At 48.0% G+C, this 16,792-nt stretch overlaps 1 protein-coding gene across 2 annotated transcripts in view; it reads left to right on the top strand.

The window, feature by feature from the left end:
• Window positions 1-16,588, top strand: part of SAMD4A (sterile alpha motif domain containing 4A) — a 219,004-nt gene extending 202,416 nt beyond the window's left edge. The window contains exons 12-13 of one of the 2 annotated variants that reach the window (XM_033107809.1): window positions 7,078-7,161; window positions 12,166-16,588. In XM_033107809.1, coding sequence (XP_032963700.1) covers window positions 7,078-7,161; window positions 12,166-12,194 — 113 coding nt within the window. In that variant the 3' untranslated portion in view covers window positions 12,195-16,588. The remainder of the gene's footprint in view (window positions 1-7,077; window positions 7,162-12,165) is intronic. The other variant, XM_033107810.1, reaches the window with a different exon arrangement.
• Window positions 16,589-16,792: the final 204 nt, after the last annotated feature.

Here is a 16,792-nt window from a genome sequence, read left to right as displayed (position 1 = left end):
GGAACAAGGGAGCAAGACTGCAGCAGCGGTACGGAGGGCCACGGTGAGTCCCGCGAGCCATGGCTGGGCCGAAATGTGGGCTGAAGTAGCAGCGGAGGGACCAAGGGACCTGAAAAGATTGTGGCCGGTGGTGGGGACTCTGAATCCAAGGCCGGGGAGCTCAGACCCTGGCCACTCTCACTGGAGAATCGATGGAAGATTTTGAGCAGGGGATTATGCAGGGGTGTGCATGGAGGAGTGCAGGGGAGGCAGGATGCAGGCTGGGAGGCCACTGAGGAGGAGGAAGGGGGAGGAGGAGGAGGAGGAGGATGGGGAGGAGCCACCATGGGGTCGTGTGTCAGGAAAAGAAGGGGCATCCACAAAGCCCAGATGCTCGTTTATAGTCGTTTCTTGACTTCTAGAACTCTGTATTTGCGCACTTTTGTTCTAAAGCTCCTTTTCTCCGTTTTGATATTTGTGTCTATTTTTCTTCCCAAGAAGAAATACTTGATCACATTTGGGGGCATGAAGGCCTTTTCCCTGAGTTATTTAGTCCCAGCCTCTGTCATCTTGTAGAATACTGTATAAACCATTCCCAGTAAGAGAGAATCTGAACAAGACTTGAAGACATCCTGGGTACACGGAGCTCTTTGACCTTGAATGAATACCCCACCCGGACCAGTCCTGGGACCGCAGCCCAGCCCCCTGGTTCCCTCGCAGGAGCCCTAGCTGACTAATACGCGTGGAGTACTAATACACTTCAGTACTAATACACGTGGAGCCTTCTCTGTTCTTTTGAACCTCTTGTTCCTCCCCTAAAGCTCTCTTCCAAGTCCTCAGTACTCTTCTTGGTTCCTGGCTTAACCGGGAAGACCAGGTGCCCCGGGAAGAGCTGGGCCATCCCTGAGAGGAGGACTACTTAGGTTCATGGATACAAATCCCCCATGGGGAGCTTTGTTCCCCCCACCCCACCCTCCGCCCTCGCCGTTGTACGGCAGTGCTCATGCTCAGGGCAACTCTGACCCGATCGTTTCCACCCTCTTCCCATGAAGCCTCTGTTCCCATAGTTAAAGAATCAAATACTACAGAAGAGCTTGTAAGGAAAAGGGACTGTCCTTGCCTCCCCCTCCCAGCCCGCAGGCTCATCTCCTAGAGGCAGCTACTTCTAACAGTTTTCAGTTTTCCTGGTAGTTGCCTGCGAGTCTCTAAATAATGTTCTTTGCACACTGGACTTAGAATCTGGAACCCTTGGGGTTTTATTATTTTTAATTAGCCTCTTGCCCAAGCATTAAAACCCCACTTCCAACAAAGCCCTAATGAATCATAGCATTTCTAGTAACGGCCAAGGCACATAGACAGTGCTACTCCATATTTCCCGACTGCAGATACACCGGTGAGCGCTTGGCAGGGGCCACTCCTAAGTCCTGCTCAGGACAGGCCCAGGCCGAGTGGCGTGTCCTGGAATGTGATCAGGAAGGGCGAGGCAGGGCACAGCCATGACCAGGATCCCTCGCTGATGGGAGCAGAGGCTGCAGAAAGTCCCTGCCGTGGACACAGGGATATTCCTCCCGGCCTCTGCCCAGGGTTCAGGTGCATCCCTGCCCTTGCAGGTCAGATCCTGGTTTTCAAGACCACAAGGCACTTCTTCCCAAGGAGGCATCCTCCTTCACATGGCAGCCCTCTAACTGCCACTGCCAGGCCCAGACCAAGGTTCATCCTCAAGAGACGAGGTCTCAGAGAGGGGCCAGACCCATCTCCTCTGCAGATGGGCCTTTCCCCTCAGGGCAGCACATCCTGGTTAATGAGTCAGGCATCTAGGGGTAGGTTAGGCTATAATAAGTGTCAAATCAGGCAGGCGGAGAGTAGCTTTTGTCTTTACACAAGCTGTAGTAATAGTGAACACAAAATGTGTGACCAACCCACAATTAAATACTCAGAGAACTGTGTTACAGTACAACATAGTGGTTTCCTCCTGGCCATGAGATGTCTTCAAAGCATCCATTTTAAACCATACGTGCAAATCTTGAAGACTGCAGTGCATTCTAAAGGAGCTCGTATTCTGTTAACTTAAAATAATTCTGTTAAGCTGATGGAAGACTTTAAGTATCTCCAAAGAATATAGAAAAGACTGGAGGCTAGAACCAGCCCTCAAGTTGTACATCAATTGATCAGTCACCTTGCTTGGATTTATAAGACGCTTTCCTCTCTTGGATCTACCAATTCTGTGGCCCCTTGGAGGCCATGTCAGGGGTGATTTTGTACTTTATTCCCACGTGGACAGGTTTTAGATGTCTCCTAGGACACGCCAGGAGAGCTATGTCTGATTGTTACCTCTCGCTGGCCTCTGGAGAGAGTAAGAAACTAAGCTGGTCCTCTATGAGCAAGGGTGACAGGCTCTGCTACACTCACCAGGGAGGTTACTTGAGCTCAAAACAAGTGTGGCTGCCGGTGAGAGTGGTCACATTTCTTGGAGAGGCAGGGTGCTTTCCCAACTGGAAAATTAGTTTGGAAACTGCTTGCAGAATACCACCTTATCTTGGAAGCAGAGCTATTCCTGCTGACCCGGGCTCAACCACCCTTGGGATCCAGTCAGAGAGGAAGTAAAAAGCAGTCCTGCAGCAACACTGGGAAGCCAGAGGCTCCTCGCCACCTGGAGGGCCTGACAGCGAAAGGGCAGAGGGGCCGGAAGCAGGCTTCAGAGGAAAAGCATGGGGTAGAGAAGGCTGGCAGCCTTTCAGAGCTGCATTCTGGAGATCTCATCCTTCCCTTGCACAAAACCATATGCAAACTGCCCTTGGTACGGGGCCACCCAGATGTGAGATGGATAAGGCAGTGCCTTCCACGGCAGCATTTCGTGGTGTGACATGCCTGTTCACAGCAAACATCCCCTGTACGCCAGCTCACGACTGGAATTCTTCCACCATTACAATGCTGCATAGCTGGGAGCACAGCGCTTGAGGCTGTTATCCTTCGTTTCCTCCCTAGTGTGAGTGAGTATCCCCCGATTCCTCTCAGAGAACTGCCTTTTGAGAGAGTGGGGAGAGGGAGCATGCCATCAGTGCATTGGGTCCATTAGGGCAATGGAAGGGGCTGCCGTGCAGAGGCAGAAACCAGAATAAGGACCCACTTAAAGTACTTGATAAACATTTGCTCCCTGCCTTCTAATAAGCAAGGCAAACAGCCCTGCTCGGGAAAGGCAGATAATGGGTAGGATGGTTAGTAAAGAAGTCAATTCTATCACAGCCAAGAGCCGAGCTGGGCCTGTGTGACCCCACCCCCACCCCCCCACCTTGCATCTGATAGTCAAATTCAGAGACGAACTTGGGGCAAGATGGTACGCTTTTGTCTTGTACCATGTTCTACTTATTTTTTCGTGAAAGTGGGAATCCCAGAGGATTTCCACAGCATTTATTTCTGCAGATTCAGGACTGAGGCCACCAGAGAAAAGCCTGGGTCCCCATAACGGACTCACGGGTGCGACTCATTCATTCCTCATGTCCCTCTGCCACCATCCATGACCTCTCTGTGATAATCAGCTTGCCTGCCACGTTGACCCGTTTCCCTGCCCACACTGATTGCACTTCCTTTTGTTACCATCCTCCCCCTTTCTTCTTGGTTCCCAGCTTTGCCTCCCCTTTCTTCCTTAGTCCCCTCATCATAGTGGTCCAGGTCCCACTTCCCATCCTCTGTCCGTTCCTCGTCAGCCTTGTCTTTCCTGATTTCTCCCCTTTCAGCAACGCCACTTCTCTCTTAACCAGACTTTCAAAGCCTTTCTAGTCGTTCATCAAAGTAGCCTCAGCCGTCATTGACAAAGTGAGATTCTAAAGGTTTTTTCCTAAAGTGCACAACTTGTCTCTTGTTCTAAAGTCCTAAAGAAATTCGCCTCCTACCTCAGCCTCAGAGAGAGGCATAATTGCACCTTGGGTGCCACAGACATGAAATTCAGCAGGAATGGCCTGTTTCTGCCAAGGAAAAGGCACGTGGGGCCCGCCAGGTGGACCCTGCAGCGGCACTTCATTAGGGCTGGACAGCCACTCCCTTCCAGAATCTTCATGACCCTGGGCCTGAACATGACTCCCTATACTTGTGGGAATTCTAAAAGGCACAAGTAAACAGCCTAGACGCTGGGCATCCTAGAACTGGGGAGCCTCACTAAATACTGGAGTGATCTGGTGGTGACAGGAAGAATTTCTAGTACTTAGAGATGGCATTGGAGCTGAAGAAACAGGCCTGCTTTGGGTAACAGCAGAGAAGGCTCAATTACAGAGCGTCTTTCCTTTTTGCCTTACTGAAGACTGGAAACTATGTCTGCCTGGTCCATTAGAGATGGTGGCCCAGGATAACTGCAATAAGTTCTTTGGGTTCACAGGAGCCATGGCAAGAGTTGGCCTGGTGGTTACTGTGGGCCCATGGGGCAGGTGCGGCCCGAATGCTCCTCTGGGGCTTTGAGAGCTCTGCCCACCAAGCCACACGTGGCTGAGGGCTCCCAGTCTGAGATGGAAACTGTTATCTACCAGCTAGTCTCCCTCTGTCTTGTATGTGCAGGGAGGTGCCACCGATCTGTTTTTATTAAATACACAATTAAATAGTCACACTATTAGGAAACTCGGGAGTATGAACATAGGGGTTTCTCCCGAGACTTAGAATTTTTCAGAGCCATTCTAAGAGTGGTGGGGGCATGATTCCCCAGAACGCCAGAAGAAAGATCTGGAGGATAAAAAGCAAGCATGCCAACTTATAACCTAAAAGAGCAGCCACTGAGGTTTGGAGATTCTGGAGCAAAGAGCCCCGCATTTCTCAGCCCCCTTTTTGGAACACGCAATCCCAAACTTGGAAAATGGCATTTTGCTGCGTGTTGGCAAGAAATCCTGCAGCTGAATCGCTTCTTTCCAAATGTCGAGCATCTTTATTTATCCAAATCTCTCCACAGTGTTTGTTTAAAGGGAAGTGCTAGAGAGTAAACTAAATTTTACAATGAGCATATGGATGGCTATAATTGCTGAGGGTTTTTTTTTTTTTTCATATTTGCTAACTGGCTATATATAAAATTGTGTTTCTCTTTTATAGATTTCACACCCTGAAGGCTGCTAATTTGTGCATGCATATGATTTTCACATGAATGGATGAAAATGCTAAAATACTCTTCCCTCTGGATTGTCTGATTGCCCCAACCCTACTCTGAGAGCAACCAGTGGGTGGGGGTAGGGTGACCCTTGCATTCTCCCTCTCAGCTTCCCCGAAAGCCCAGTTGGCCTCTGTCCACACATGATCTGCCACACTTGTCCTTCAGACCCATAGATGCTGGAACTTGTGTCAGAAACGCTATCTGCTCCTTAGTGCCTTTTATATTGATCCATTTTGCCCACCTTCTCTTTGAGAATTTTAAATAATGGAAACGATATCTGCCTCTGAATGAGCTGGTAATGGGGAACACAGATTGCAAAAAATGTTTAAATGTATAACTAGTCAAGGAAAACAAATACTTTGGTTGAGCCATTGGTTTCAACTTCCTATCCCACCAAACCACCAATCTCTTCGGTAATCCCCAACCCCCAGCCCCGAGCGCCCCCTGGTGGAGATGTGAAGGAGCAAGGAATGGCCTGAAGTTTGGGACACCAGATTCTTGACAGGTAGAATAGGGAAAGCAGGAAGAAGAGAACAGCTCCCAGGGTCACATATGGAAGCAGTGGCAGTGTTGAGACTTCCCAGTCACTCCCAGTGCTGATTCCTTTTCTGCCTCGCCTCCATAGGACTTCACAATTCTTAATGGTCAGAGTTTCCTTCTATTTCTTGCTCCATTTTTTATCACGCAGCAGACATGTCTGAGGTGTGCAGAAGGCCATGGTCGGGTATTATGGGAGATTCTGAGAAATACGAAAGCATTGTCACTATCTGCAAGGTGCTTCCAAGCTAGTCAAAGATGTTCAATAGCTCCGCAGAATGAGGGCCTGGGGGAGAGACTGACAGTGTGGACCCCGGTAGGACAGAGGAGGAGGCCCCAAGGGGCTGTCTCCCACTCAGAGGAGGAGGGACTAGAGCCTGGGGAGATAAGGAGGGTCCAAGTGGTAGCGGGGGCTTTGTGGTTAGAATGTAAACAGCATTGTCCTGGGCAGTGGGAACCCGCAGACTGGACATTTCAGTGCTTCCTTCTAAGTGCCTGAGGCTGAGTGTTGACGGGCACCCACAGCTGCTGCTATGTGCATGGGCTCGGGAGTCAGACCCATGCAGGTGGTTGTCCCAGCTCTGCGTTAGCTGGCTAACCTTGATGGGTCACTCAGCCTCTCTGAGCCCCACTTGGGAATCATGCTCCCGGCACAGTCTTGGACTCAGAAGAGGCACTCTTCATGCTGTGCTTTCTGTTTCCAGCTCCTTATAACGAGGCAGAAATGCACCAGGCCCAGTCTAGGTACCAGCAGCAGAGCCAAGTCCTACTCCAATGAAGCAAACATTCAACTGGGGGGAAGCAGCAAATAATATGTCAGATGTTATGACGGTTATGAAGAAAAATAAAGCAGAAGAAATGGATGGGGGCAGAAAAGATCTGTCATATATAATCAATAGGAAGTTCTTTCTAAGGAGACTGTAGAACCAGAAACAGAACAACAGAGAGAGGGGGTACCATAGAAATGTCCAGGGAGCAACATTCTGGGCAGAGGGAATGGCAGTGCAAAGGCCCTGGGGTAGAAGAGGACCTGGGGTGGACCAAAGGAGGGGAGAGTTGTACAAGGGCAGGGAGGTAACAAGGGGCCAGACTCTAAGGGGCCTTGTAGGCCATGGCAGGAGGTTGTCTTAACTCTGATGGGAAGGTACTGGATTGTTCTGAGCAGAGGTGGACATACTATTACGATGACCAGCTATTTTTAGCCACCAGCTTTCTTCCAGCCACTCATGTTCATAGTGGATTCTGTGAGTTTGACTCAGAGGTTGGTTGAACTGGTGTACATTGCCCTCCGTGCTGGCCCCGACAGTCTGCACAAGTCCTCCTAGGGAGGCCCAGCAGACCTTTACCGTGGTGGGTGGAGCCAGGTGGCACTGTGGATACTTTCTCTCTGTTTTTAGAATCCGTGTCACCAACATATAACCCTTTGTCCCCTGCAGAATTCCAGCTTCCCGTGACTGAACCTGACATCAACAACAGGCTGGAGTCCTTGTGCCTCAGTATGACCGAGCACGCCCTGGGAGGTGAGTGCTACCATCGTCGTATGTTGCTCCATGCCTGGAAGAGCTACCAGCCTTCTGCTTCCACACCCTGGCAGGAGCTTGGGGGGATAAGAAAAACACAGGAGGGGAAGGCAGAGGACAGGGAGCCACACCACACCAAGCATGCCCCAGCGCTCCACTCCTCCTCCTTTCCTGAGAGGTGAGTCAGGGAGACCTAAAGACGGAGGCTGCCCTCTTTCCCCAGAGGTTCCACCCGCTACCCCCAGTGCACACTGGAGTCTCACCACAGCAGTTGCCCCAGCAGAATACGGGAGCTGGAGGAGTCAGGAACACAAGACACGGATTAGAGTGGGAACATCCCCCACAGCATTGGATTCTTTCCTTCTCGGCACCAGATCCCCCAATCTGGGCCAAGCATATTCCCACTTGCTCTAAAAACAGAATTTTTGAAACAAAAATCCTGCTTGTTTTTATATTTCCCTGTTCTAAATGGCTTCCCCAATGCCTGGAGCCCCCAGCCATCTGAGGTGTCCTTTGCAGTGTGACAGGGACGGTCTAGTTGGATGGGCCTGTGCTGTGCAAAGCTGTGGCCCCGTGGAGCTCCCAGAAGCAGGCAGGTCGTCCCTTCAGACCATCTCTTTGGTCTGAAGCCCTGCATCGTCACAACAGCCCCAGGAGGCCTTCAGCGCCCTCCTTGTACTAAATGGGTGCCTTTCTCTTTCCTGGACCGGCCGCCAGCCCTGGGGACGTTTGGCAGGAGGAGAGATGGATGCTCCTTCCTGCCAATGTCCGGGGAGGCTCTGAGTCGTGGAAATCCAGAGAGGCCTCCTGTGATGCTTCCCAATAGCCCTCTCCAGTCTGGACACCCCAGAGATGGGCCAACAGCACACCTAGAGCCAAAAGCTATGCTATCTGGCAGCAGTGGGGAGAGAGGTGCCATCAGCTACCACTCCAGAGAGCACTGTCCTTCTGACCAGGGCTTTTTCAATTTTTAGTCTCTGCAAACACAATCGTATCATGAAACCAAATAATGAGGCAGATAACTGGTCTTCGTGGAGCAGAGTAGAGGGCGGGGATGGCACCCACCTGACCTGGCCTGTATGACACTCTCCACAGCCCGGAGGAAGCCTCCGCTCAGTACCGGAGGGAGGTACCTGCAGGCCTCTCAGGGCTGCTGCCCCAACAGCTCCTTCTGTGACCTCCCCGGGCTTCCAGGAACTCATTTGCAACCACTGCTGTCTTCCTTGACCATTCAGATCCTAGAAGCTTTGAAACATCATTGGTCTGTCCCTGGTACCTCTTCTTCTCCAGCTAACTGAGGAGATTGGGTCAGCACACCCATAGCCCTGATGTGTAATGAGAAACAACCCAAAGGGTGGTCAGCAGATGAATATGAATGAACAAAATGTAGTGTAGCCATACAGTGGAATATCATTCGGCCTTAAAAAGGAATGAAGTACTGACACATACAGCAGCACGGATAAACCTGGAAAACGTGATGCTGAGTAAAAGACACTGGACACAAAAGACCACACAGTATATGATTCCATTTGTGAATTGACGAAATTCCCAGGATAGGCAAATCTATAGTGACAGAAAGTACAGATTAGTGGTTGTCAGAGGCTGGAGGGAGGTGGGAGCGGAGAGGGAATGCTAAAAGGGTACCAGATTTCTTTTGGGGGTGATGAAAATATTCTGGAATTAGACCACGGTGATGGTTGCACAACTCTGTGATTATACTAAAAACCACTGAACTGTGCACTTTAAAAGGATAAAATGTGTGGTATGTGGATTTTATCTCAACTTTGTTCAAAAAGGGAAACCCCCCGAGACCCTGAGTCATCAGGCCACGCTCAGCCCAGTGCAGGCAGCTCCAGCGCCCTCCCACCTGACAGTGGCCGGCTAGGTGGGGAGCTCCATGCCTTTGAAAGTCAGCAGGGAGAACTGGCTTTTCCCCCCAGGGCTGGATATTTCTCAGATAATTGACATGTTGGAAGCTCTTCTCAAACAGCAAAGTACTAATATCATCCTCATTAGTACCATGAATGCCACACGCTGTCTATTAAAGGGAGGCTTCCCTTCAAAACACTTCAGTTTTTAACCCATTCTTCTATTTTTTACAGCAAACCTCTCTGAACAGATGTGTTTTCGCTAATGTTTTCATCTTACTAATCTCCTAAGCCTTTTAATTGCTGTGGGTTTTTTTCTCTCTCCATAATCCTCTCTGGTGGGAAGCGTCATAAGCAGTTTCCAGAGCAGAGAATGCAAATTAAGTGCAGGGTGGCCCCGCTGGGCACAGTGGTAGTGTGCCCTCCCAGGACAACAGCACCTCTCCGCGGGCTGACCCCTTCTAGCTGCCAGGGAAGATGACCTTGCTGGGGAGAGAATGCCAAAGGTGGGGGAGGATGTGTAAGTTCCTGTGACGCCACATCCCAGGGTGGCCATTCTAATGCAGCTGGTCCATGGGCCTCAGGCCTTGGGGGCCCTTCCTTTTGTGCTGACATCTCTGCTCTCTGTCTCCTCCACTAACTTCTGTCGACCTGGTGCCAGTCTTAAGCCACTTTTCTCTTTGTCCTTCCCTTTTCATCTCTTCTTTTCCCTTCCTCAGGCCCCTCCAACAGAACCCCTGAGGAAGCCCTGGGGGTGGGTTGCCTCTGCCAGCTTGGTTTGTGAGTCTTCATTTAAAGCTTTCATCTGGCTCTCTTGGGTTTGTTCCTGACTGGTGGCGCAGGGTGTTCAGGAAGACTGTGTGCCAAGCCTAGTCATTATTTTCCTCCTGCAGAGAGGTTATATGGGCAGGAATACTCACAGACACAGAAACGAGGCTCTTCCCAGCAGATTGGAGTCTGTAGTGAATCATACCATGAAGAGAAATGCACGGTTCACTCTCTGATGTTCCGGGGTTCGCACTTCACATGACTCCCTTGCTGTTCCTTCTCACTTTCTCTCCTTACTCCTTCTTGGGTCTGACAGCCCCACTTCTAGCTGATGTGGAGACTTTGTGCAAGTTAGAAAATGACTCCACTTTCTCTAGATGCTGTTCTGCCCCTTATTTGAAATTTGTCATAACTATAAAACTAATCATGATTACATGTGAAGGGCACCCCCTGGAGTTGTGCATTGCACAACTTGCACAACTGTAAATGAGTCTGGACTTTCCTGTCGGTCAATTCCCTGCAGGTGAATAGCATCACCCTTGGAGGAGGAGGTATAGGGTGGGAGCTCCATGAAAATGTGACTTGGAGCTGGGTTAGTTGAGATTTGCAGGTTTCTAGCTCCACATTTCCACAACTATGAGGGGTTGACATTAATGAGTGTGCACTGTACTTCTACAAATGAGGGGGTGACTGCTACACCCCCACCCATGCACACATGTGAGTGTGCACACATAGACACACTTACTGTGCTCCCTAACCAGTTATCACTGAGAGCCACCAGAAGAGGCTCAGGTTGACACCCTCAGAGGTTATTGATTAGAGGTTTATATCTGGAGGTCTCTAGGATTGATGATCTGATACCAAACCTTCCTCCTCCATGTCCCTGCTGGTGAGACGCCAGCCTGGCAGCACCCTTGAGGAGGTCAGGAGAGCCCTGCAGTGGTCTCAGCACTCCTGCATGTCACTTAGGTCCTTGCTTCCCTGGAGCCCTGGAGCACGCTGCCACGCCTCTCTCACACCTAAATCCTGCCTAGTAAATCTAGATGCTCCATCTGGTAGACCAGGTTTGTGACATCAAGGCTTAGATGGGACACATCTGCTGACTCAGATATCAGCAAGCCAGGCGGGCATCCTGCATCCCCCCATGGCCTTCATGCAGTGGTCACTGGACACTACATTTTTACCTCCTATGATGGCTAATCCATGCCTCTCTCTGCTCACTGATAAGCCCTTGTCAGCTCTAGTATGAACCATTGTAGGGGCCTCTTAACTGGTCTTCCTGCCATAAGCCTTGCCAGGAAAACTGTTCTAGAATCAGATCTGGTAACTCTATTGCTTATAATTCACTAGTTACCGATATCCAAACTCCTGTTCATAGTACACAAGACCTGATGGTCTGATTCTGGGGACTCTCCTATAATTCCCACATGTAAGCTGCCCCTGCTATTGTCACTCATGGCCTCTCCTCTCTGGCATACTCATCCCCCGCTTCCTTTATAGCCCAATTTTGCCAATTCTCCACTACATAGACATGGCATATCCTGGGTAGCCTCAGCACTCTCTCGTCCTATAGGATTTTTCGGTTCCCAGGCACAACGTCTAACTGTAGTGTCTCTGCCGCTGATCAGATTCTTGAGACGGAGAATCTGGATCCGTTTGTGTCAGATGCATCCCCCGTTCTGCTCTGGGTCAGTCACGACTGCCTCATCCCAGACTTTCAGCAGAGATTCAGGGAGGGAGGGAGATGCTCCCAAAAAAGCGATGTGAGTTAGACAGGTCCACCTGTATGTGTGTTGCAGCCCCTGCCTGCCTCTCTGGCCACATCCCCTGCTACTCCGCCGTTCCCCCATCCTTCATCCTAAACCTCCACGCTGCCCCCAGACTCCCCACTTGATGACCAACATCACACCTATACACCCTCCCCACCCTCATCCTCTCCTGCCTCCTCCTCTCTTCTCCTACCAGCACCATCTACAGTAGTCATTTTCTACCTCTGTGAAACTGTCCTTCATTTCCCAGGGTGACTTAAAACACTCCTTCCTCCATATTCCTGCTGTGCCTGCTACATACACCATTATAGCATTTATCACTCATACTTCATTGTGGGTTTTCTATGTCTTTGTTCTGACCAGATGTGAGCACCTAGCGGGTGAGGATTAGGTCTTTACATCTTGGTTCCCACACTCATTATGGCTCCTGGCAAAAAATATAGCCATTGCCCAGATGTTGAGTGGGTGGGTATATTAATTAATTAAGCCCTTATCTGTCCTCAGAGACTGGGAGGCCCAACATGCATGTTGTTGGCCTAGGTGGACATGAACAGAATTGTTTGCTCACCTGTGGCCACTGTTTACTCCTTTCTCTCCAGATGGGGTTGACCGGACCTCCACAATCTAGAAGCTGAAGATGAGAGCGACCGCGCTGGCCGTGAAATCGACTGCTGCGGGTCCAGAGTCAGCCATCTTCAGGGTTGCACAGAATCCTCCAAGATACTTTGCAGCCTTTTTATCCCCTGGTCCCTCTCCCATTTTGATTTTGTGAGAGCGTAGGTCGTCCTTGTAAACATATCAGTAGACCTGGGATTGGTTATTCTGTCATTTGTTACTGTCATGGGATGGCTTGGTGTGTGGGGTGGGGAGGGGTCTCTAGGGAAACATGAGACTGGGGGTGGATTGGAGGGAATGAATGCAAGTGGCTTCCTGGATGGAAAGGGTATTACAAAAAAAAAAAAAAAAAAAAAAAGTCCCGCCATGAAAGAGATATAAGAGACACGGGAGGGAGGCAGAAGGCCTGGGAGCCTTCTCCCAAAGCCTGCCTTCACAGTCCGGCCTCAGGAGAAAGTCATCGATACATGTGACCAAAGCAAGATGGCGGCTCGCGCGTTTCTGTCCCCCCCATTGGATTTCCCTGAGGCCCCTGCTTGGGATCGAGCCACAGGAAACGGCCACATGGCAACAGGGGCAAGAAGGGAGAGATTCCCTCCAACAAAATTTCAGATAAACTTTAAATTTGTGTATTGTTTACATAACAATTTTAAAGGGTACATAATGTGTAAAGAGTTTGGATAGAACTTCGCTTCATACTATGGTTTTTGTAAAGGATTTGTTGATATGGATTCATTTTTTTTCCCCCTCTATTTTTATAATAGCAGCAGGGTTGTCTTTTAAAAGGGCTGCCAAGCTCTGCTTCTTGGGCAGCGGGAGGCAGGCCGGAGTTGTCTGTCTCTCACCTGTGGGTGGAGGGAGCGTGTAGGTGGATTTGAAAGGCAAAATGCGGTTGGAATGGGCAGAGCACTCGGTAGGGCATAAGGAGGACGGCCCCATGTGATCCGTTAGGGTTTGCTCACTGGTCACCTGGAGATTCTAAAAGAATCCGGTGGCCCCTTTCTGTGCTGGATTTGCTTCTCACCCAGAGAGCTTTCCCCACCCTACCGTGGTGTTTCATCCTGTCACTCACTACACACACACACACACACACACACACACACACACACACAGTGCGAGTTCCACTGAAGGAGAAAAGGCAAGGATGGATATTTTTCCCTTGTGAGAGGCCTTAATACCTAGATAAGGAGCTCAAAACGCCACTTACAGTACACTTGCTCACAGGAACCCGAGCCTGGGGGCTGCATCCCCTTTGCTCGCTCACTGCTGAGGAGGAAGAGGAGAGCAAGGCCCAGCACGGTGTATAAATGGTCAGTCAGCAAGTAGCAGAGAGAGCTGTGGTGCGCTGTGCGGCTCATGGCCCGGGTCCATCCCAGGTGGGCAGTGGAAGAAGATGTGGGAAAGATGGGAACGACGGTGCGGTCCGCATGGCATTGGTTAGGGATTAGCTGTGGTGTTGGCTTATTTATCCATCCACACAGGAGAGACATAGAGCCACTCAGTGCATGGTGAGAGATTAACAAACTACGCTGCCACAAAGTAATAGCTCTATTTCTTAAGGGCAAGAAAGCGCATTTTGGAATTTGATGCAATGGAGGGTGTTAGAGGAAATCAAAGAGGAGTTGTGCTCTGCACTGGAAAATTGGGTTGTGTAAAGGATGGTATGGATGCTCAGCCAGAGGCGAGATCAGGGAGATGGGCTAAGGCCTGTTTATGAAATGGGTGAGCCTAGTGCCTCTTTTTTTTTTTTTTTTTTAGTGAAGTCAGAGTCGAAATTGAAAACATCAGACCATGAAAATCACTGCACTTGTTTATGGTTATTTAAAAAAAAAAAAGTTAATGAAGTAAATACAGATTTAAAAAGCCTTAATGAAATCCAAACAACTTTCTTTTACCTTCAACATTAAAAGTATACACCCAACGTGGCCTTGGGTGGCATTGGACCTTGGAATAAGGCTTTTCAAGTCCCTTTAAGGTCTAAAAAGCTGGGGACATTGTAACTAGGAGAGCCTTTAGGAAGCAAAGAAGGCTTGAACCTACCAAATCATACATTGCATTTTTTTACAAGTTCTCCTTGGGTGACTAAATTCTAAAGATGCAAATCCATGTGCAGAAAGAGGCAGCGTTTTTAGTTGATTTTTTTTTTAACGAAGTGCCATTAACATTCATCTGCCACACCCCTTTTCTAAATAAGCTTGGTGTTACTGGGCAATGTGTTGGGATGCACGATCACATGTAAGGCAGGCAGAATAGGTCAAAAATGTTGAAGGCCAAAGGTAAGACCAGAGGGTTTGCGAAGGTGATTTTTGAGTGCTAAGAACGTTAAAGAGGAGGAAGAAACAATGGTATTACACATCTCGTGGAGAAGTGAAAAAGCATTCAGATCTGCTGCAAAACACATATATCCATAAAGACTGGGGGTTGTTCGGAAAACAGATTGTGAACACAATCACATTAGCATGAATCCTTTAAAAGGAAGACCTTAAAGTATTTGCAAATCTGAATTTCTATTTATTCCTTCACTGAATATAGAAACAATGGTTATCTGATTATTAGAGATATTATTTTGGATATGTTACTTATTAACTTGCTATGGCTGGTAACCATGATAAAGTCTGTTATTAATAACAACATAATTCTTTTTTTAAAGAAAGAAAAGCTTATTTTTCATTGACTGTGTATAGATTTATCTACTTAGTTGTGTTTTGCTATTAGTGTTTTAATTTTTTTTTTTAAGTTGAGTGTTCTGATCAATTTTAGGAGCCTGCCCCCACCTTGTTTGTGTCCTGTGTTGACTGCAGGTATACAGCTCAATTTAAAAATCCTAAAGCAAAAGAATTTTATTTATAAAAGAAATGAACAGTTGCATGCATAAGGCTGTGAAGTCGGATATTTAGTAATAACGCGGCAGTGCCTTTTTTTGTATTTACCCATTGACCCCTAAATGCAACTGTTTTATATTCATAGTGAACATTAAAAATCTCAGAGTAAAATCTATTTCGCTACATGTTTTCCCCCTTGTTCTGATTTAATCAGTGTGTATTTGGCATCTCTACACTGTCCCAGGGACAGTGGTGTTCTACGATATTGTTATCATGTATGATGTTTTATTGGTGCTTTTTATTCATAGTGGTTTCTTACCAGAAACAATAGGAAGACACACATGAACTGTGTACAAGAAATGAAACATTGCTGCTGATATGTTTTGTTTTGTTTTTTTCCACATGTTTTTTGAGTTTCACTTTTTAAACGAGGGCCAGCAAGCAAAATAGACGCTGCTGGGTCTGCCTGCAGAGGGCGGCTGTTTGCACCAAGCTCTCAAATCCTGGGTATTAATCATCCCTTTTTGGTACTCAGGATTGGAGCGACAGCTGGGCCCCCATCTCCCATTTGTTTGAAGAGACACTGAGGGAAACAAGATTTTCTTTTGAGGTGTCATTGGTTGCCTTTTATGGAATGGGAGCCTTCTCTGGGTCTTGTGTTCTTCTGCACCTTTTGTAGCTACTGCCGGTGCAAAGGTTTGTAAATGTGCTCTCCCCAGCTAGAATTAAGATCTCACCAAGAGCCTGGGCTGGGGGACTGAGCTGGGCTGAATGCATAGTCATGCAATCAGAAGGGCAGCGAGGGGAGGAAAAACACGCCCCAGTCTCATGAGCCCTCTGGAGATGTCTGCAGCAGGCAGCTCCAGCGCGGGTGCAGAGAAACAGCCTGACCAAGGCACTTGGGTGTGCCTCTTACAAGAAGGACCTGCAGAAGGATAATTTGCACATGGGGCTGTGATAACACTAATGTTTTTTTTTTTGTTTTTTTTTTTACAAGTCATCTGAGATGTTTGCAAAGTGAGTTTTATTTTTTTGTATTTCCTTTATCTTTACTTAAAGGTGAATGTGTATTCCTCTGGGAGGAATAGGAAGAAAACAGGAATGTTAATAGTGTCAAACAGAAGACTTCCTCCCTTATTAATATATAACCCTCATGTATTTATGCCTAATGTAAGCTGATTTTTAAAAAGCTTTCTTCCGTTGCATGCCCCGTGCAGGCATCCCTATTGTACATGCATGCCTTTCGTCCTGTTTTCCTGTATAAAGTTAGTGAACAAAGAACTATTTTTGCCTAGTTCATGTTGCCAAGCAATGCATATTTTTTAAATTTGTCATATATGGAAATAGCATGTTTGTTACATGTAAAAGCTTTACTGATATACAGATATACTAATGTTTGAAGATGCTGTTCTTTGCAAGTGTACAGTTTTCAAATGTTGTTACCAGTGAAACACCCTTGTGGTTTAAACTTGCTACAATGTATTTATTACTCATTTCCTCCCATGTAACTAAGAATCATGGCTATATTTCATATCAACGTTATATTGAAAGTGAAGGGAAATGATTAATACAAGGTTTTGTAACATTGGTGTGTGTGTCGTTTTTTTCTTTTTGTCAGTATGATTGATTAGAAAACAGGAACTGAACCATAGAAATAAGCTACCAAGGAAGAACCAACATGACATCTCTGTAAACTATTCCCATCTGACCATTCTGCACAAACTATGTCTTCAACGATGAGCCACTTTTTTAAATAAAGAGGTAGGGAGAGAGGTATAAAAATTACGCA

The sequence above is a fragment of the Rhinolophus ferrumequinum genome, chromosome 6 (genome assembly GCF_004115265.2).
Source record: "Rhinolophus ferrumequinum isolate MPI-CBG mRhiFer1 chromosome 6, mRhiFer1_v1.p, whole genome shotgun sequence".
Classification (NCBI taxonomy): Eukaryota; Metazoa; Chordata; class Mammalia; order Chiroptera; family Rhinolophidae; genus Rhinolophus; species Rhinolophus ferrumequinum.
The sequence above is the reverse complement of the archived record's forward strand: the minus strand, read 5'-3'. Positions and strand labels throughout refer to the sequence as shown.